This window comes from Pteropus alecto, unplaced genomic scaffold, assembly GCF_000325575.1.
Source record: "Pteropus alecto unplaced genomic scaffold, ASM32557v1 scaffold87, whole genome shotgun sequence".
In the NCBI taxonomy this organism is placed as follows: domain Eukaryota; kingdom Metazoa; phylum Chordata; class Mammalia; order Chiroptera; family Pteropodidae; genus Pteropus; species Pteropus alecto.
This window is the reverse complement of record NW_006443225.1, coordinates 19,142,729-19,159,944: the sequence shown is the minus strand read 5'-3', so window position 1 is coordinate 19,159,944 and position 17,216 is coordinate 19,142,729. Positions and strand designations below refer to the sequence as shown.

Here is a 17,216-nt window from a genome sequence, read left to right as displayed (position 1 = left end):
AAGAGAAAGACGATCCAACTTAAAAGGGCAAAGGACGTGAATGCACATTTTTCCAAAGAAGATATACAAATGAAAAACTAGCACAGATGTTCGAAATCGTTAGTCATCTGGGCGATGCAAATCAAAGTGATTTCACACCCAACATGGCGGCGATTATCAAAAAGACGGGCAATAGCAAGTGTTGGAGAAGTTGTAGAGGAATTGGAGCCTTCATACATTCCTGGTGGAATCGCAAAATGGTGCAGCCCCTGTGGAAAACCGTCTGGCAGATCCTCAAAAGGTTAAACGTAAGGTTACGATATGATCCAGCAACTGCACTCCTAAGTGTATACACAAGAGAATTGAAAACACGTGGCCACACAAAATCTTGTGTATGAATATTGACAAAAACATTACTCACACAGCCAACAAAAATGGAAACAAGAGAAAAGTTAATCAGCTGATGAATGGTTAAATAAAATGTGATGTATCCTTATAATGGAGTATTATTCAGCAATAGAGAAAGAAGTTCTGATACAGGCTACAACGTGGATAAACCTTGAAAACATTCTGCTAAGTGAAAGAAGCCGGTCACAAAAGACCACACATCGTGTGAGCCCGTTTGTGTGGCATGTCCAGAGCAGACAGGAAGTAGACATCCAGAGACAGGAAGTAGATTGGTGGCTGCCAGCGGGTGGCGACAGGGTAGTGTTCTAGAAATGTTAGCGGCTGCATGACTCTGCAAACACACTAAGACCCAATGCATTGTAGGCTTTAAAAGCATGAATTTGGGGGTATATAATTATATCTTAATAAAGCTGTTATTTTTTTTTAAAAAAAAGGAGTTTCCCAGAACAAGGCTTCCTTCACAGAGCACCGGCCACGTCCTGCCCAAAATGCTGATTCAATCCTGAGCATGGGACAGAAGCAAATCGGAGCTTATCTCACAGTGGGCAAGCAGCTTGGATAATTAGGACATTTAGACTGTTTGGAGCAAAGCATTGAAGACATACGGGATGTTTAATCTGTTTTAAAAAGGAAAAGACTTGCAGGCAGGGAGCATTCTAGTCCTTCAAATGTGATCGTCACTTATGGGGACGAGGGGTCAGAAGTGCCGCTCGTCGTCCTAGATCCCTGAACTACGTAAAGAAAAGGCTGCTGTTGCCTCGATTCGAAAGAGAGCTTTCTAGACACCGAATCGTCTGAAAAAAGGAAGAGGTTCCGTCCGGGGCGGTGAGTCTCTCACCGTGAGAGCGAAGGGTCAGTGTGCAGGTGCTAAGGATGCAGGGGCAGCGGCTTCAGGTGACAGCTCGCCCCGGCTGACCCCGGGGTCGTTTTCCTAATAGTGGATTCTGTCATTTAAGCCCAGGAAGCTCCTCTGGGCTGTAATCGATCACTCGGCTCTCATATGCCTGGAAGTGTGTGATCGTTTTTCCTGTAATGCATGTGCTGCCTTCCACTTTCTCACACTAACATGTGCGAGTATTCCTGCCCATTTAATATACTCTTAAAACAGCTTCTGAAATCCATCCTTGTCAGGCAGAGGTTGGACCGTCGGCAAATCCACACGCGTTTCTGCAGCCTCGTCCAGATCCCTGATAAACGGCCCCGAGAAGCAGCTTCACGGGAACTCTGCTGTGGACATGTCACCATCCAGAGGCGTTTTTTCTCTCTGTCTGTACACTGGCTCTCTGTTCAGACAAGGCTCCCTCGATCCCATAATAACTCCAGTTTTTGAAAAAAAGTCCATAAGACGGAACTGAATTAAATGCATCGGAAGACTGATGGGGTGGCACTTCCTGTCACACGAATCGGTTGGGGCTGTGTGTGGTCCAGCCCGCTAGTCGCCATGCCTGGGCATCGGCGGGGGGCACGGAGGGCCGTGAGCCGTCACCGTGGCTGCCCCACCTTACCCAGGCTATTTCCTCGAACAATTATTACGGTGATCGGGCGTAACATGCCCTTCCCGAAGTCGTGTCATTGCCGTGGGTTTGCCCAGCAGGACCACAGCCCACGGGAGCCGGAATAAAGGTCGGTCTTGGCCGCGTAGTGGAGTGGTCCTCCAACAGTTCTGGAGACAGGAAGTCCTCCTCTTTGAGGACCCAGCAGGCGGGGCTGGTGGTACCAGGCCACTCTGCTTGACGTGGGACTGTCCCTCTAAGGGGCAGGCTGCTCAGGACACTTGAGCTGAGACTCTGAGAACCACGTGAGGTTCTTCCTCCCCAGCCCTTCCTCACCTCCCTCCTCCCTGGCAGGCGTCAGACTGCACGGGGCTGCGCTCTCCCTGCCCCCTCACGCTCCGAGCCCCTCCGTCCTTCACAGACGTCTTCCCCAATACGTCACTTACAGAACTGACCGTGCCCTGGCGACTGCTTCTCGGAGGACTCAGACTGACACAGCAGCTAGTACTACCTCTCCAAACTTCTGAACGTTTTACCTGCCTGCAGATGAGAGCGGGTGCTTATTTCTGTCTGCACTGGATGAATCTTCGGAGGGAGAGCATTCAAGTGAGAAAAGTAACGTTAACCGACTTAGAGATGTGTCAGACCGAAAAGGCTTTTTCCTCCATATTTTTATTATCATTTTTAAATGGCTTGTTTTCTCATCAAATTTCAAATAAGTCCAGATTCTGTAGTCCGTATGCTTGTTAATTCCTTATCATAAGTTTACGGCTTCATTTCAACTATGTAGGAAGGCAAATTTATAAGCCTTCCTAATGATTCAAAAAAAATGGGGGTTGGGGGGAAGACAGAGGGGTAACCACTGAGCTGTCGACTAATCGAGGCCTATTTGCATCTGAAATATTTAGAACCCTATAATAGCACGGGATGGAAACACTGAGTGGTTAATTCCGCTACAGTTTCATCAATGTGCTATTACAGCAAACGCGCCCGTCAACTGCCCCGCACTAGGGAGCCAAACTAAATGAGTGAAAGTTACCAGTGGAGGTGGGTGGCAGTTAACGTTTACACCTGGTCACGCGCGTTTTTAGTGATACCTTTCACATTAAATATTCACTCCGGCGCCCCAGGCTTCTCAGCCACCTCTATTGTTTCCAGAAGAAATGTGAAATAGTAGCCGCCGAGCTCGGCTCTGCCTGGACCGTGGGCGCCCCTGGGCGTGAGCCTGAGCCTGAGCCTGAGCCCGCCTGGGCGTCAGTGACCTGTATTCACCTGCCTCTTCTTACGGGAAACGGGATCTGCCCTGGGTGGCCGCCACCCAGCGGTGTGTCTGCCCTGCCGTCGTGCCCAGCAGTGACCTTTGCGTCGTGCGCCTGACCGTGTCGGTTTGTCCTGCCGCCCTCACCCGGCGCACACAGCTGAATGCGCGACCGTCCGCCTTCGACTGCTCAATCCGCAGATTCGATCTCACAGCGCCGAGGTTGCACCGCGGCCCACGAACGGAAAAACGACAGAATTACCACTGTCCGTGGAGAAGACACCGAGCGGACAGCTCGAATTCATTTGCCGTCCAGTCGCAGTGGTGCAGAGCGACAGACACACGTGCAGATGCAAATGAAAAATAACACGGGTGACCGAGCCGGCACCGTCTGTGTCTGGCCCTCCAGGGGGCGGCCGAGACGCTGCCACGCGTCCCAGATCTGGGCTTCCCAAGGCCTCACGGGGACCTGGACAAGTCATGGGGCACTGCATTCTGCCTAGAGCAGCACTTTGCACATAGTGGGTGACGGAGGGAAGCGTGCTTGAATTCTGTTAATAGGAGATTCTCGTCAATAAAAGCCGGCTCCAGAAATAAAAGCACACGCCTTAGGAAAGGGAACCATGATCAGGCTCATTGGTCTGAAACAATCGATTTAAAAAGGGGATGTGTTCGTTCACTTCTAGCCCCCAAAACCGAAGAGAAACGGGTGAATAAGAGCCGATATCACTTGAACCATATGAAACTGCCACTTTTGTAGGTTCGAAAGGAGTGAGTATCGGCAATTTCATGTGGTTCATCTGAACAGAGTAAAACCAGCGTTGGCGTAGAGAATAGAATTTGGGTGAATGAGCTGAATTGACATTTAATCGTTCACAACATGTGAAGCACATTATGAGAATTCTATTTAAAGAAAATCCAGAGAGAATCCTTTAAGAGCAAAACACTTCTTTAATGTGAGTAATAAGCCTGTAATTTAATCCATTTGTTGTCAACTTGAACTTTCATATGCTACGTCCCCATTAATGTGAAATCACCCATGTATATAACAGAAATGCTTTTCATTATAAGATCATTTTAAATGTGATACAGAAAAAAATGTGTCATCTAAAACAAGTTTCGTGTCACAAATGTATCTCAATTACAGAAGATGGCAAGTATGTCATTTAAAACGAGGTTGCCGAGGTGATGGTGACACCAGCGTTAGTGTGTGCCACTGGAATGAGGCAGGCCTGGCCGACTGACCGGACACCCTTCGGAAGTCACCGAATGCTCCGTATTCGTAAACTGGGGTGGTAATACCAGCCCTCGGTGGCAACTTAAATAACATACATAAAGTATCTGGCACTGGAAATGCTCAGTAAATATCAGCTATCATTAGAAAGAAGATACAGGTTTTGAGAAAAGATTCCATTTTTTAAAGCCAAATCTGGAACTGACACAGCTTTCAAGAGGATTAATTCAGTCCACACCACAGAGCAGTTTTTCCCCGTCCTCAGAGCATGAGACAGTGGACGCATCCATTCTGCCGCGGGTGTAGCCAGAGTGACTGGAATCTGTAAGTAGCTCCCAGGCAGGTTAAGCATGAAATAACCCCAAATTTACAAATATAATAAAAGCCCCCAAAGCCCCCTCACCTGGGGCCTGAGTGAGCGACCCCCTGGACCCTGTCCATCACTCGTCCTCTGCCTGGCTGACTGGCCGCCCCGGGGGTCAGGGCCTCACCCCCAGAGCAGGTACTGGGCACCTTTGCAAAACTCAGGCAGTGGTGGCTCCACACACTGCGGGACCCGACAGACGGGGGCCCCCCTCACTCCCAGGGCGCCCGGCAGGAGGCGATGTGAGTCATCTGCATAAACGGTGAGGTAAATGGCTACCGCAGCCACCCCGGCCCACGTTTGGGTCAGCCGCCAACATAACGTTACTATTTCAGAGAAAGGAAGCCACAGAAATAAATAAGACAGTCTTTTTTAACCTTATTTAAAAAAAAAACAAAACAAAAAACTAAAGACACCTTATTTTTATTTAACTAGCAAACCAGAAAACACTGGATTCGTTTTCTCCCAAGTGCCAGGAAATAACTATTCTCACCGTAAACTGTAGCGAATGCTCTTCCCAGGATGGAGGCCTGAATGGATCTGAGGCTCCGAGCAGTGAGGCCAGCCGCCCACCTGGACACAGATGTAGCAAGAGAGGCGACCTTTTTACAGTTATCTGCCGGTGACGCTTGTCAGACGGACTGTGGCCTGCAGACTGCCATCCGCCCGGGCCCCTCTGCCCTGCACACGTGGCAGGCCCTGCCCGACCAGTGTCCCCAGGAGACACGCACACGCTACACCCAGGTCCACACACTCACACAGAGATACACACAGAGATTCACACAGATATACTCGCAGAGAGACACGTACACACAGACACAAACACACACACCAACTCACGCAGGACGCAGACGCACACAGATGTATACTCAGATACAGACACACAGACAGCCACTAACGCAGACACATGCACAGACACATAGAGAGACACGCAGGACACAAACTGATACACGCACAAAGATACGCTCTCAGGTAACCAGACACACAGAGATACACACAGACCCACACAGGACATCAGCACACACACATGCACACAGACACACACACACACACTCTCACAAGAATCTGACATATTCCTTCCAGTTTTCCATCATCTGGTGCCTAAATGACAGTTCCCGCAGGGCCCTGCCACACGCACGGAGGGCCCTGGGTTGGCAGAGAACTGCAGACGCTGAGTCTGGGAGCACGCTGGCTGCGCTCGGGAACGTCAAGCCTACAAAGCGCAGAGGCCGCCTGGGACGCTCACAATACTCCCCTGAGTGAAGCTCCACAGCCACTCACGTCAAGACGTCCCGCTGGTCACTCGGAATTGTGTTCAGGGTTCTTGGACCTTATGATGTAATAATGTTACTACAGCCATTCCAGAGTTCGCTGACGGGTCTGCGGGCCTTTGTGAATACAGAAGAATTATCACAGACACCGGAACGAAATCGGTTTCGCATAGACAGGCCAACATGTTTCAGGGCCCGTAAAAAAATGTCCCCATGACTGATTTATTGAATAACTCATAAATTAAAGAAACTTGACTACATCAGAGTCAAAAGGTTTTGCCCGCGTTGCCCATCTTGTTTTGTCTAATCATCCCCTGCTCACACTTTTGGGGGTTTTTGCCATTATTTCACCTAAACACTTCAGTAGGTACAATTTAGATTTTTAAGCTGAAATAAGAATTTGGGTAAAGGATGATGTTAATAATAATTACCGTTTATTGAGTGTTTAGTATAGGCCAGGTATTTTATATACATCATTTAATTTAATTCTTCCAAACCCTCTGAGGTCGGTTTCACTCTCATCCCTGTTTTACAAATGAGGACCATGAAGCTTTGCAAAGCGGCGAGATTTGCCTCAACTCGCTCAGCTATAAACGGAGTTGCTGGGGATGAAACCGCACACAGTCCACCCCACCGCACTGGCTCTCAAGTTCGTCACTCTGCCGGACGCTGTTGGGGCTGAGGGGACAGAAGGGACGAAGCTAGTGGGTGCTTTTAATACATCTCCTGGGTCCTAATTCTAGGCTAGGTGTAAATAAGGGCTATAATTTATGTGCCAAAACATCGGATGACTGTTAGGGGAAGAGGTGCTGATGGAAAGTCTGGCCGGTGCCCGAACTATGAAGGGGCAGAGAGCGAGGTGACCGCTCCGCTGAACCTCGAGCGACCAGGGTTTTCTGCCTGAGGGTGGAGAGGGACGGTCTCCTGGGGTGGGGGAGGAGGGTGAGTGACCCCAGTGGGAAGGAGGATGAGCCTAGGGGACAGCCCAGTGGATGGGGAAGGTGAGGATGTGTGAGGGGCTGTTTATGATGGAACGTGGGGTCCAGTGGGCAGAGAGACAAGGGTCAGGGGCGAGGTCAGTGGTGGGAGGGCCCCAGAGGAGAGAGCGAGTGACAGAGCAGCAAGGGACAGGACCGAGCACCATCTTTTCGGGCGAAGTGGACGGGACATCAACGCGCTTGCCTGGTTCCATGCTACCTGGCGTGCGGCCCCTGGGCCAGCATGTCTGCCCACAGTGAGCCGGGCAGAGACACGGAGGACACAACAGTGTATTCGTTCTCATGGCAATGTGACATTGCCACAATTCCCACCCACCGACTTCTCTTGTATTTTGCAAAAGTATCGACCCACGACGTTAGAAATTTCTGTGAAACGATCCTGCAGCGCAGGAAGCTTCAGAAGCTCTGGCCTGTGTTGCCTCCTGTGTTACGATGGCTGTGTTCGCTCTCATTGCCCCATCTTGTTTGATCAAGGCCACTGGACGCTTTATTGCAATAGTCAACTTTCCTAAATCTTCCCTGTTGTCTTCAAAGAAACAACAGCTCAAAGGAATTTGGAGAGTTAACACTGGCCGCTTTTGCTATAAGATTTCTTTAGAACGGAAACAGAGTTTGGGGGATTAATCACATTTAGGAGTTAACTGAATCCCGTTTGCCAAACTCTTGGTGAAAGCTTTCCCAGAATTCCAAGGTCGGGCATGGTTACCGTGGCCTTCCCTGGAGAAGATATTCTATTTCCAGACTCTATTCCTGGTTTTAGGATTAGCACAAGTTTTAAAAGTAATCGAATTTGGTCTAGACAGCAGATTTCACTGGTTGCTAAGGAACAGGATTAGTGCTAATCTGAAGAATGTATCCTTCATTTTTATTTCCGTTTGTTACTACTTTAATTACAGATAAATGTCTTTTAGGGCTCTCGGGGGTGTAAAACATTTCTCTCTTAGCTAGTGGGTCAGCCAGGGTGACAGTACCTGTACGTACCCCCCAAGCAGACGGCATTCGGACAGAAAGTGGCTGGAAAGAAGAAAATGGCCTGAACAGTCGCTGGCCGGGCAGGCTCGGCCGCGGCCCGGCGCTGGGGCCAGACCAGCAGCCGTGGCCGTGGTGCTGCCCTCACTCCCGCCTCCCGACCCCCTCTTCCAGTCACAGATGCTGTCACCTCGCGCCCTGCTGCACGGTCGCCAGGCAGTCAGTTCTCCAGATAGAAGACTGGTTGTCAAACCCCAGAAATTCATTTTCCATCGGACATCCAGAGCGAGCTTTTTGAAAAGCTCTGAGAGCCTGGTCACGCCAGCCTGACCTGCCCTCTCCCAGGCCACGCGGCTTGACACCTCGGTGCTTCCCAGGGCCTTGAAGACGGGAGTCAAGCCCTCGCGGGGCAGTCACCTCTGCAAGCGCACGGACACCACGGGGCCCTTCTGTCCCTTTGGAGGGTGGCCTTACAGGTGCTTGCACTGCCTGCCTGAAGCCCCTCCCTGCCCTCAGCTGGGCAACGCAGGTGCTCGGGTGCGGTGTCCCTTAGCTGGGCGCGCCCCCCAGGTCCTCATCAAAGCCGCACCGCCCTTCTCAGCACTGGCAGCCTGGAGGCTTACGTTTATTTGCATGTGTTTGATTAAGGTCTGCTTCTCCGGCGCGTCTGCAGGGTGCCTGGGAGACTCTAGTTCCGTAATCAGGGTGTCCCCGACCCCCGGCCCCGCACACCGCCGGCGCTCCGGGAGCCAGGGCTGAAAGCAGGGTCCCTCGAGCGTGAAACCCCCCGCGTGCCAGGCCTCGGCTGCTGTGGACAGTCCCCGGGAGCCATGACGTCTCAGCCAAGGCACCACCGAGCCTGAGTAGGGCCACGGCCGCCACGTGCCAGACGCTGCCTGCCACAATGACGCCCGTGAAGTCGGACCAGTTGACGCTTTGTGAAAAATAACACCAAAAGCAAAGCAACAAGTGGCGTGTGGGTGCGGGAGCCCAGAGTGATGGGAGGTGCCCCCCACCCCCTGGGGGGGCACGTTGGAGGGGTGATTCTGCTGACAGCGCGGGGCCCTGACTATGCACCAGGCTGCGCTGGTGTCTGCAAACGGTTTCTCCTTGAATCTTCTCAACGGACCTGTTTCTAGCCTCCTTTCACTGACGAAGAAACAGACTCCGAGCTGTCAAGTAGTTTGCCCAAGCTCACACAGCCAGCAGCGGTGCAGAGTCTGCACCCCCTCTTCTCCCAGAGACACCCTTGGCGGGCAGCCTGGGAACTCTGCGTTCACAGACGTAACACTGTCTGTTCATAGGGGAGCAGTTAGCGAGTCTAGTGCTTTGAGTTTGAATTAAGATCTAACCAAAAGTAGCTAACTAGGCCGCCTTTAGCTTCTTTTCGTCTTTCCATTTTGCATTTTGACCCGTTTCTGAGATACAGGTTGATTGTCCGTCCGTCTCCCGGGTTCGTGAACGTTCAGTGGCTCGTCCTCTGTCTGCAGAGAAGAACGGGACAGACCGCCGAGGCTGGTGCCCGAGGCCCGGCGAAGCGTCCTGGGCTCTGTCACCTCTCATCCCGCACTGCGTCCTTCAGCGAGGACGCCCGGGCAGTGTGCAGGCCGAGGGCTTGAAATGCGATCCTCCCACCTGGAAGTCCTGCCCATCCATCAAAGCCAGGTCGACCCGAGGGACAAATCGTCCACAGAATGACAATGAATGTGACTTATTTTTTAAATAGACTCAGCGACGTCTGGGAGGAAAGGTTAATTGGGAAGGTCTCGGCCTTGTGTAAACACGTGATCGCTTTTCAGTGGTAGATTCAAATTCCATTTCAAATTAGGAGAGAATGTTTAATATCACCTCAAGTGACTTTTTTTCTCGGCAGCTCTAACTGTACCGGAAGGCCTTTGGGCAGCTTTCTCAAAGTGCGACAAACTCTACTTCGCGTATCGTCTCTTCGTGTTTAATTATAAGGATTTGCATTTGTAACACCAATTAATCAGTAATTAGATAGCACTGTACCAAAAGAAATTAAGCAAAGATTAAAAACAAAAACAAAAACACAAGGCCGTGCGATCCAGTAACATTTCATACGGCGCGATAAGCACACTCTGAGAAGCGCGGGTTAACGGAGCCGTGGGCAGGGCGGTCCTTTGCTCTTGGTCGCTGTCGTGTTGTGTGGTGGTGTCATCAGTGACCGCAGTGCCCAAGGGAAGCCTGAAGGCAATCCCAACACAAAACACTCCGATGATGCGGACATTTGTCCCTCTGTCCACGCTGGCTGCTGGAATCTGCTGCATGACAGTAATTATATCGAAATGCAGTGGCAGACTTTGGCAGAAAGAAAAAAAACACCGCATATTTTATAATGATACATTCTCTGTTGATCTTCCTATTTTAAAAAGACACATCCATCATCTTTTGAGTTAATTGTCCATTAGACCTCTAAAACAAACTTTAGATGTGAAAAATCAGAAAAGCCACAAAGCAGATGGAGAAAGGAAAAATAAAAGTCCCCGAAACCAAGACATGGAAGAGGAAAAGGCGTCCACGTAGAGGTCGGGGCGGAGGGCAGGGGACCTTCTCTCTGCAGTCGTGATGTTTTCCCGCCCCGAGCTCCAGGGCCTCTTACCTGAATTCTTACTCCTCCTGTTAATAAGAGAAAAGGCGAAGCCTTGGCCGTTGGGAAGAGCAGTCTTGGGAGAGATGACAGAGTGGCCCCCTGCCGTGCCCCACCCTGGCACGGAGCGAGCCTGACTGCGAGGCCCCGCAGGGCGGCCAGCGGGAGGAGCCTCAGGGTCTACACAGCAGTCTACACAGCAAGCCCTTCTCCTCCGAGGCCCCCTCGTTACTCCGTTCCCCTGTGACGTGACTACGTGGGGTGACGACCACAACACTCAAAATGACGCGAAGGTGCTTAGAGCTGTCCCCTGGTGCTGTTGCAGGAGGCTTCATTTCCGTAGGGAACCGGCATCACCTTGACTGCCAGGGTACGAGGTTCGGGCAAATTTTGGATGTTGTAAAATTCTGTAAAGTCTTCTAACGGTGTGCCAAATGACGGAGCGGCTTTTTCCCTGGTACGTGAGGTCGTCTTGAGAACGTCTGCGGAGCGAATTTCACTGTGTCCTCTCAAGCTTGCGTTCGAGGAGCACGTTTAATTGCCAGTCTCTGAAGAAAAGGGATTTGTCTTTCAATGGGACGGTTTTCCAAGGAGTATGAGGTACTTTGAGAAGAACTACAGGAGGAAATTTCAAAAAGTCTCATCTTTCGGGGACCTTGGATGGGAAGAGTAAGCTTTGCTTAGTAATTATAGCATCGTGGAGGTTGCTAGAGAGCCAAATTTAATCATTTTTATGACTTCATCGTGAAGTTAATTGAGCAGCACCCCCCAAATTTGGAAAAAAATTGATTTTTCTCCAGTTTAAGAATCTCTTTTCCCACTGAGTTGTGAAACAGTGCTCTGAAGTTTCTATCTCTACGATTCTGTTGCTTTTACAAATTACGCAGCACACCTGTTGGTGAGAGCCGCCTTGGTCAATGTGACGGTCTATTTGTCAATATGCTTATTAATCCTCTGTTGAGCTTCTCCCACGGTTCCCCAATCTGGAACGTCCATCTCTCAGGGGGAGGTGCAATTTATCTGATGTCAGCGTACTGCATACATTTTGTGTCTCTTTATTAACTCTGTTACTGAAACAAGCTCAAACCCTTCTCTCCTGCCTGGCCTCCCGCTTCTATCCGCCTTCCCTACAATCCATTCTCCATATAGCAACTCAGGTGATTATTTTAAAAATACGAATCCTGTGACATCACCAGGCCTGCTTATGTCCTTCCGGCAACTTCCTGTTCCACTTAGAATAACACTGGACGCCTCCCGTGGCCCTAGGACCCCACGTGACCAGCTCTGCACCCTTCCCCCCTTCTCACACTAATGGGGTCACTCTGCAAACATCCTGCCTCACTGCTGCTCCCTTGTCTGTACCCGCTGTCCCTTCTGCCTTCCCCGCCCCCTCACGGCCGCTTCTCTGCCCCCTTCACACATCACCTCAGCTGTCACCTCCTCAGAGAAGCCTTTCCTGACCACCTCAGTGCGGCCGCCCGTAGCCACTGTCGGGTTGGTCCGTTTACGCCCCACATCGCACGCGTCACTGTCAGAAATCATTCCGTTCCTCGTTCGTTTCCTGATGACTGTGCTCGTCCCTACCAGCCCCGTCTGCTGCTCCCCACCTGCCACCACACCGCGAACAGCGTCTCGCACTCTCAGTGAACGCTCGTTAGATAGATGACCGACGAATGACTCGTCTCTCCCTTAGGCCACAGAGTTCTGACCGGATCACTTCACCCCGAACTTCGGCTTCATTATCGCTATGATACAACTAGCAAAACCTTGGGTCTTCGAAGGGGAAGAGTTCCAGGAGGAAACACGTGTGGTAGCACGTGGCACACGGCATGGCCGCTGGTCAGGGCGGGGCGAGCCCAGTTAACGGTGTCCCTCCCTGTTTTCCAGGAAATCCTCAGAGGAACTGGACATGGACAAAGTGACAGCAGCAATGGTACTAACCAGCTTGTCCACCAGCCCTTTGGTTCGAAGCCCTCCTGTGCGGCCCAGTGGTAAGTCTGGGGTCTGGGGCCTGGGGCAGGGCCCCTGACACCGAGAGCACAGCTGCCTTTGAGGGGCCTCATTCCTGCCCGACACGATGAAAAATTAACCCTCAGCATGAGCAGGAAGCAGCGGGAAATGTGAACAAAATGGAGACCTCAGAGCCATCAGCTTTCTCCTCATATTTCCAGAGACCCCACTACACCTCATCCATCCATCCGTCCATCCATGCATCCATCTATGCATGCATGCATGCATCCATCTGTCTGCCCATCCATCGTCCGTCCATGCACGCATGCATCCATCCATCCTCCCTCCCATCCATCCATCCATCCATCCATCATCCATCCCATGCACATGAATTGAACCCCATCACCTTTCCAGAACACATCTTTGCAGTAATTATGCTCCTTTTTCCCCAGGTAAATGGAGATTGGTCTAATGAAGTTGTTTTCCCCGGCAATTATTTCTGATTGATTGGAGAAGTAGTTAGATCAAAGAACTCTGAAGATTAAGTGTTCTGAAAAAGCATTATCCCAGACTCCTTAATCGAATGGAATTATTTAGTTGATTCATTCACTCAGCATGTATTTATTAGGTGCTATGCTGGATGCTGTGAGTGCATCATTGAAAACTGTGTCCGTTCTTCTAAGCAGAGTTGCATCTCTCTGAGGGAAAAAAAGACTGTCAATCATAGCCGTGTTAATGGCTAGCATTTCCTGAGCACTTGCTATGTGCAAAGTGCTTGGCTTGCTTTATCTCGTGTAATTCTCACAGCTCTATGAGATGTCATTGCCACTATTTACAGATAAGTAAACTGAGGCACGTGGGGATTCATTGACTTGTAAATAGCAGAGCTGAAATTCTCTTCCGTGGCTTTCTGATTTCAGAGTTGCTGTCTTAGTTATGGCATAGGGTGGACTCATAGAAATCAGTATGATAAATGAGGAGGGCAGTAAGACATGACGTTGGAGGCCCTGGCAGGTGATCTATCACGAGGGGTCATGTATGTCTAGCTAGGAGTTTAGACATTGTCCTGAGGCTACAGGACAGTTATTGAGTGATTTTGGCACTAGAAAGTTACAGTTGGGTTTATAGGCAGAACCAAAAAAAGAAACAACCAAAACAAAACCAAACCAAAAAAGAAACAACCAAAACAAAACCAAACCACGTGGGTGTCCCGCGCCTTGGTGGTCAGAGGGGAATGACTAAGACTTAACTGAGAAATGCGAGGAAGGTGGAAGCAGCAGGACTGGGCGATGGACGGAGAGGATGACGCGGAGGGTGTGACCAGGGTGACCGCCGGGCAGTTGGTTGCTTCGGCAAGGAGGCCCTTTCCCTGAGACGGGGAACAAAGGCAGAAGGACATATTCGCTGGCGAATGTCTGGAGCAAGAGGTGCAGTCGCTGAAGAAGACAGGGGGTCCAGGCGGAAGCAGGACTGGTAGGCAGCGCCTGAGGTTCACGCCAGGGACACGGTGTGGCAGAGACGGGGGGGCCGCGGGGGAGAGAGGGCGGGGCTGCTGATGCCGAATCGGAAGGCGACATGTCGAAGCCGTGAGAGCAGGTGCGATCAGGCCGAGAGAATCGTGGAGAGGCAGAGGGTGAAGAGAAGGGGGCCGAGCGGGGAGGGGCTGCGGCGCTCGCCACCACGCGAGGACTCTGCAGAGGGGAGAGAACCCAGGCAGAGCCTGCCAGCTGACCGGAGGCATAGCGGAGAGCTAGGGCAGTGTGGTTGCGTGGACGCCAAGGGCAAAGCGTGTTTTAAAGGGAGCCGTCGGATGCTTCAGAACCTCAGGCGTGGGACAGACCGGATTCCGCATCAAGAGGAAGGTCACCGGAGCTCGGGCAGGACCGCCGTGGGCAGGCGCCAGAGTGCAGTTCGCTGACATGTCATGCGCTGAGGCCACTCACCGGCAAGGGAGAACCTCCTCTCGAAAGCCAGCCTGGGCAGTTACGAGACCAAGCTGTGCTTCCCACGGTTTGGTCGTAAGCGTGAGGGGTTCAGTGTGTTGCATTCAGTGAGTCCTCCCCAAAACGTGCTCCACTCGGCTGTCAGGGAGGAGAAGGATCGCGAGGCTGGGGACTCGGCTCAGTACGGCCAGTTCCTAGCGCCACCATCACGATCACCGCAGGCAGGTGATGGCGCCTCGATGCGGGGTGGACAAGGCGCTCTCGAGATGGGCCTGGCCATGCCTGTGGAACGACCGGACCCCTTCCCTGGGGACCTCTTTAGCAGGCACCCCTATTTACCTTTCTCGGTATGGCAATACCACTCAAGGAAGATAGCTGTACAAGCGAAACCGAAGGCACCCCAAAACCAATCCTAGAAACAAGGAACCGCAGAATTTCATGGAATCCTCAGAGGAGAAAGAAGATATTTTAATGCAATGATGCTTTTTACCGTGGCATTCTTCTTTAGTTGAGAATGTTTTTAAAGCTCCTTTCTCTTGAAAGGTTAGAACCAAAATAAACCTTTTGCTTCTTCAATGCAAACAGTCGTTTAAAGAGAGTAATTTAGTGTTCATTGTGATTTAAAAAATAACTACCCAACTAGTAATCCCAAATTGTCTGATACCTCATTAAGTTTGAAAGGAAGCAAATTCTTAAGAAGGAAAAGAAGTTTATGATAATAAAGGCTTTTTTTTTTTTTTTTTTTTTAGAAATTTTTGGAAACTGTCCTGACCCTTTTCTGTGCCAGCTTTGTCAGGCTGGAGGTCTGCAAATACAGTGAGCTTCTAGAGGTGCCTGTCTGCATTTTTGGCAAACACTCGTTTAAGTTAAAGAGACACTGCCCTCTAAAAACATCATGAATTGTTTCTGACCGTGTTCTGAAAAATTCATTTCTATATCACATCGTCCTTCTGATGAAATAATATCCCTTAAAGGGACCGTCATTCCCAAGAAAGCAAATTAACTTCCGGCATTGACATGAAGCAGTGGAAGCATAGTGTAATAACGGTCGCGTCTCAAAATAAACTCGGTTCCTCACACTTAACGTGATCGCACACCTTGCACCATGGACTTATTTTATTCCACAAGTGTACGCGGCAGAATGTTCGCAAGCCTCCCGAGCCTGCCCAGGAGTTCGTCACACCCGGTGATATTACCGAAGGCCGTACATCAGGCTCCTCTTGCAGTCACGCTCTGTGGAATGGGGTTTTCTTATTCATAATAGACGACCGGGGTCCAGTGAGCGCGTCCTTTGTGTGCACACCGCAGGGAGTGCGATGCTAATTTGGTTTCATCGAGGCCCCAAGGGCACGGTCCAGCAGAAATGACCTCGCGATTCCGTGAGAGCCTCGCTTTCAGAAAATGGGTGCCTTCCCTCCACTGTTTCATCTGAAAACCTCATTCCTCTAATAGAACTTTTTGTTTGACATAGTCAAGGAATATGCTGGAAATCTATAATGAGGCGATGGTTGTCAAGACCTTTGTCCACGAATGCTACTCTACTGTGGGTCTTCACTTCATCGCTCATTATACAGATGTTAACAGCATTTTTTTAATGAGGCATTTTGGGATTCCACCCCCCCCCCTTGTACTTAGAATATAGTTTTAATATATTCAAAATGCACATAAATATGAAGGAGAAATTATCCCCAAAGAAAGTCGAATTTATACAAAAGCTAATTAAGAGTAGGCGTTTTGCAAGGTAAAGCAGATCTTCAGTGATTCAAAGAACCTCTCAGAGACATTCTAACTGGGCAAAGATCTCTCTGTATTAGCCAGCATTTCATGTCTCCCCCACGAGTGGAAAGGCAAAATTCAACAGCAATCTCATCAGTAATTATTACCAATAAATTCTTCTCTGAGCTCAGCTTTGCTGGAGAGAGGAGGGTGCTCACGACACAGGGTCCACGGGCCAAGTGGTCGGCCGGGGTTCGGCACCGCCAGCCCAAGTACCAGTCAGGGCAGGTCACTCAACCCCCTCGTGCCTCGGGGCCCTTGTCTGTAAAGCGGGCATGAGACGCTGTGAATGAGCTTCGTAAGATGACACGCACCACATGTCAGGTGCTAGTTTCTGTGGTCATAAGGTCAGTGGGATCAGGTAACGCTCCAGAAATGATTGTTTCTCTTAGATCCTTAGATCCCGGACCACCTTTTCCTGTAAATGTATTCCAAAGGTCACGCACCTATGAGAAATTCCTCTTTGAAAGCGAAATTGGGGGCGGGAGAAGACCACAGGTGATGTCCCTGTGACGAGGGCCGAGGCTCCCACCGCCTCAGGGCTCCGGCCGGCGTGCACACCGCCCCCTGGTTCCACACCGTCTCCGCTGCCGGCCTGAGGACCGGGGACGCGGTGGAGGTGGCTCTGTGTCTGTAGCCCGCAGTGCGGCGCGGTTTGGGGTCCGGACGGCGCCCCGGCGGGTGGGGGCCCGGCGCGCAGGCCTTCCTGACGCTGTGTCTGTCCGTCTGTCCCTCTCTCTGTCCGTCTGTCCGTCTGGCCGGCCGCGCAGAGGGCCTCAGCGGCTCCTGGAAGGAGGGCGGCGCCGCGTCCGGCAGCTGCAGCAGCGGCGGCTACTGGAGCTGGAGCGCGCCCAGCGACCAGTCCAGCCCGTCCACGCCGTCGCCACCGCTGTCCGCCGACAGCGCCAAGCCCTTCCGCAGCCCCGCGCCCGACGACGGCATCGACGAGGCCGAGGCCAGCAGCC

General features: G+C 51.2%; 1 protein-coding gene across 1 annotated transcript in view; it reads left to right on the top strand.

The window, feature by feature from the left end:
- The window catches only part of ZNF704 (zinc finger protein 704), a gene marked incomplete at its 3' end in the record, with an annotated part of 90,990 nt that overhangs the window by 54,774 nt on the left and 19,000 nt on the right, over positions 1-17,216 (top strand). Inside the window, exons 3-4 of the mRNA XM_025041163.1 lie at positions 12,470-12,573; positions 17,022-17,213. Of these exons, the coding sequence (XP_024896931.1) occupies positions 12,470-12,573; positions 17,022-17,213 (296 nt within the window). The remainder of the gene's footprint in view (positions 1-12,469; positions 12,574-17,021; positions 17,214-17,216) is intronic.